General features: G+C 39.8%; 1 protein-coding gene across 5 annotated transcripts in view; it reads right to left on the bottom strand.

Annotated features, from left to right (window-relative positions):
* Positions 1–3,280, bottom strand: part of celf6 (CUGBP Elav-like family member 6) — a 175,474-nt gene that overhangs the window by 43,928 nt on the left and 128,266 nt on the right. For all 5 annotated transcript variants that reach the window (XR_005187470.1, XM_037690929.1, XM_037690945.1 and 2 more), the window contains exon 4: positions 2,021–2,149. Coding sequence is in view for 4 of the 5 variants with exons in the window: in XM_037690929.1 (XP_037546857.1) it covers positions 2,021–2,149 (129 nt within the window). In the remaining variant the exon portion in view is untranslated. The remainder of the gene's footprint in view (positions 1–2,020; positions 2,150–3,280) is intronic.

The following is a 3,280-nucleotide window of genomic DNA, read 5'->3' as shown; positions in this document are numbered from 1 at the left end:
CATCCATCCATCCATCCATCCATCCATCCATTCATCCATCCATCCATCCATCCAGCCATCCATCCACCCACCAAAAATGTTTTCAAAACAGTGCTACAACAGAGTTTTGATCTAATAAAAAAAATACAGAATAGCACTTGAATAGAACTCAAGTTGCTACACCTTCTTAAATTGTAGTGCACTCTTAAGGTTTTGAATTTGATGGCACTGAATGAATTGGTGAAAAGAGGAAGAAAAAAAGAGAGGGAGAGAAATTGTATTGCTTTCAAGTGAGAGGATCTGCACTGCCTTTTGAATTCCCAGGGTAATAATATGTATGCATGAATTCCATCCCTCTGGATGGGTGACATTTATAACACAGCTTAATTATAAACCTAAAAGCCATCTCTCTATTATTGCTGACAATTCAGGGCTCTATTCAACTCTGGCAGCAAGTGTTGCACTTTGAAAGTACTTTGAGGAGCAGCACCACAGAGAGATGGATGTTCAACTTCTCGGCCTTTTTATTGGGTGAAGAGGGGGTGCTGAAAAGCCTTTGAGTGGCATAAATTTACATCAACAGGGACAAAGCCTCAACCATGGAACAGATAGCGCTGTCAATTTCAAGGTCTGTATCATTCAAATTATGGGAACCCCATCCCGAGCGAGGCGGCTGGCAAAATAATTTGCCGTAACATTCTGTAATGATTGTGTGAGACTGTTGCATAGCGAGTGATAGAACCCGATACCTATATGTGAAACGTTTGCCTGATGGTGGCATTCATAGTTATAATATTTTTTTTTTCTAAATTTCATAATCGCAAGACCTAAAGAAGAAAATGATCGACTCAGCAACAACAGAGATCAGAAAACGTATTGCATGTGATGAGAGTGAAAGAAAGAAGCAAAGTGTTGGGTGTGGGAGGCTGAGAAGGAGAGAAAGCTTGAACGAGGAGGCGAAACTAGCTTCTGTCTGACACAGCAACATGGGCTTTATTTCATTTTATGTGCTGTCAATCAGCTTGAGGCATCTGCTGACAGAAAAAGAGGGAGACAAAAAGGAAGAGTCAGAAAAAGTGGAAATGAGGTTTGGAGGAAGAAAGGTGGTGGGCCGGAGGGGCAACGTAGAGCAATAGACCTGGGATTAACAGTGAAAGAAATAGATGTAGACACAGATAGATTCAGTATAACCAGGTTTGATGTAATCAGAAGGATTTGCAACATTGCACATTATCCACTCCTGTCTTTTGCCTTCCCATATGTTCAGATGCTTTAGGTACAAGAATAAATCACAGTCAACAGAGAGAAAAAAAAAAAGTTAGAGCTTCAGAGCAATGTTATAGATGTGATGGCTCTAAATGTGACTGAGACAAAACAAACTCTTACAGGGGTTATCCATATAATTGCACACTCTCAGACCAATCTTACCTTCAAATATCTTAAATCAGACTCTACAAACCAAAAGAAAACACGACATTCCTGAATATGGACAAATCGATTCAAGGTGAGTGACAGAGGAAAATAATAAACCTGGCTGCTTTATTTACCGTAGGACAATATTGTCCAACTGTGTCTCTGGAGAGAGATTATGGGAATGTGAGAAGCAAACATGATTACACCTTTCTACTTTTCTGATAACAGGAAGTGGAGAAGGAGAGCACAGGATGGAAAGGAGAAATGTTGTGTGAGCGAGCAGGCAAGCCTTAAATGAGAGTAGAGACAATGGGAAATGGAGAATAAAAAGATGCTATGGGTTAAGAACAGAAAGCAACATAGTGACAAAAAGGGAAAGTGGGAGGAAGAGGTGTCAGAGCATGGTGACGATGAGAGGAAAGTAAGTGTGACACATAAAAGGCAGTGAAGGAAAAAAATAAATAAAACCAGCTGAAGGGGAAGATGAGTTATTCAAGGCAGAGTTCATCACTGACAGCAACAATGAGTGCAGCATATGTGCAGCTTTAAAAATGTAAAGCAAGAAAATAGACATATATTAGGAAGGATGAACCAACAGGAACAGAGTGGGAAGTGTTTGGGCTCTGACCCTTACTGGCCCCATCAGGCCCTCGAAGGACGGTGCACTCCTCAATCTGGCCGAAGGTCTCAAACAGCCGCCGGACGTCGTCCTCACTCTGCTGCTTGCCGAGCATCCCTACAAACAGCTTCCTGTCTTCTGGATTAGGAGAATGATTGGGAGGAGGAGGAAGAGAGGGAGAGAGAAAATAAACAATAAATACTAGAGCTTATAACACCATTCTGCAAAGTTTTTATTTATTTATTTATTTATTTTTTATCATCAGTTTAGTGTGTTCCTGCTACGGCTGCTGTTACTGTTGTTGATCTTACTGTTGTGTGGTGTTCCACCACCGCCATCTCTGTTAGGAGGGTGATATATTTATGTGTCTAAACTATTTAAATCTCCTACAGTGATGCTGGATTCAGATAAAAAAAATACAAGTTCTGTGGATTCCAAGAAGATGGAAAGTGAAAGAAAGAATATTTTGCTCCAATAGAAAAAAAATATTTTTATTGTGTTAGAGGAAACAATGAAACAACCCATGTACTGACTTTTTTAAAAATTTTATTTTACTTTTTACATAACGGAAATAACTGGGGTGGCACGGTGACAGAGAAGGTAGAGCTGCCACCTTTCAGGAAGAGGGTTGCTGGATCGAATCTTGGCCGGGGACCTTTCTGGCTGGAGTTTGCATGTTCTCCGTGCATGTGTGAAATTTTTCCGTGAACTCAGTTTCCTCCCACAGACCAAAAACATGCATGTTAGAATGACTGGTAACACCAAATTGTCTCTAGGTGAGAGTTAGAGAGTGTCCCTGTGATGGACTTGTGACGTGAACAGGGTGTCCCTCACCTCTTGCACAGTGATAGCTGGATATGGGCAACAGTGACCCCTGTGACCCAAAATGGAAGAAGTGGGCAATAGTAATTTATGGATGGATAAAAAATAACTGGTGTTGGAATTAACAACGCGTTGTAAAAACTGAATGTTGAGCAATACCCAGGGCTTTAAAAAGTAATTGTACATTTTGAAAGTGTTGTCATGTAAAGTAACTTTTACTCTCTTGGTCAATGTGCACTTTATTATGTGTCCATGTAAATATTCCTATCAGTTCAACTCATTGTCGCTGATTCTATTTACAATGTGCAGAGAGCGCATTTAAGTCATTTTACTTTAGCATGTGTAATTCTGGACATGTACTTGTGTATATATATATATATATATATATTCTAGTTTTAAAGTTGAAAGCTATTCAGAGCAAGAATCACTTTTGTAGAAATGAAAAAA

This window comes from Nematolebias whitei, chromosome 2 (genome assembly GCF_014905685.2).
Source record: "Nematolebias whitei isolate Nwh7 chromosome 2, NemWhi1, whole genome shotgun sequence".
NCBI classification, from domain to species: domain Eukaryota; kingdom Metazoa; phylum Chordata; class Actinopteri; order Cyprinodontiformes; family Rivulidae; genus Nematolebias; species Nematolebias whitei.
This window is presented reverse-complemented; position numbering and strand designations above follow the sequence as displayed.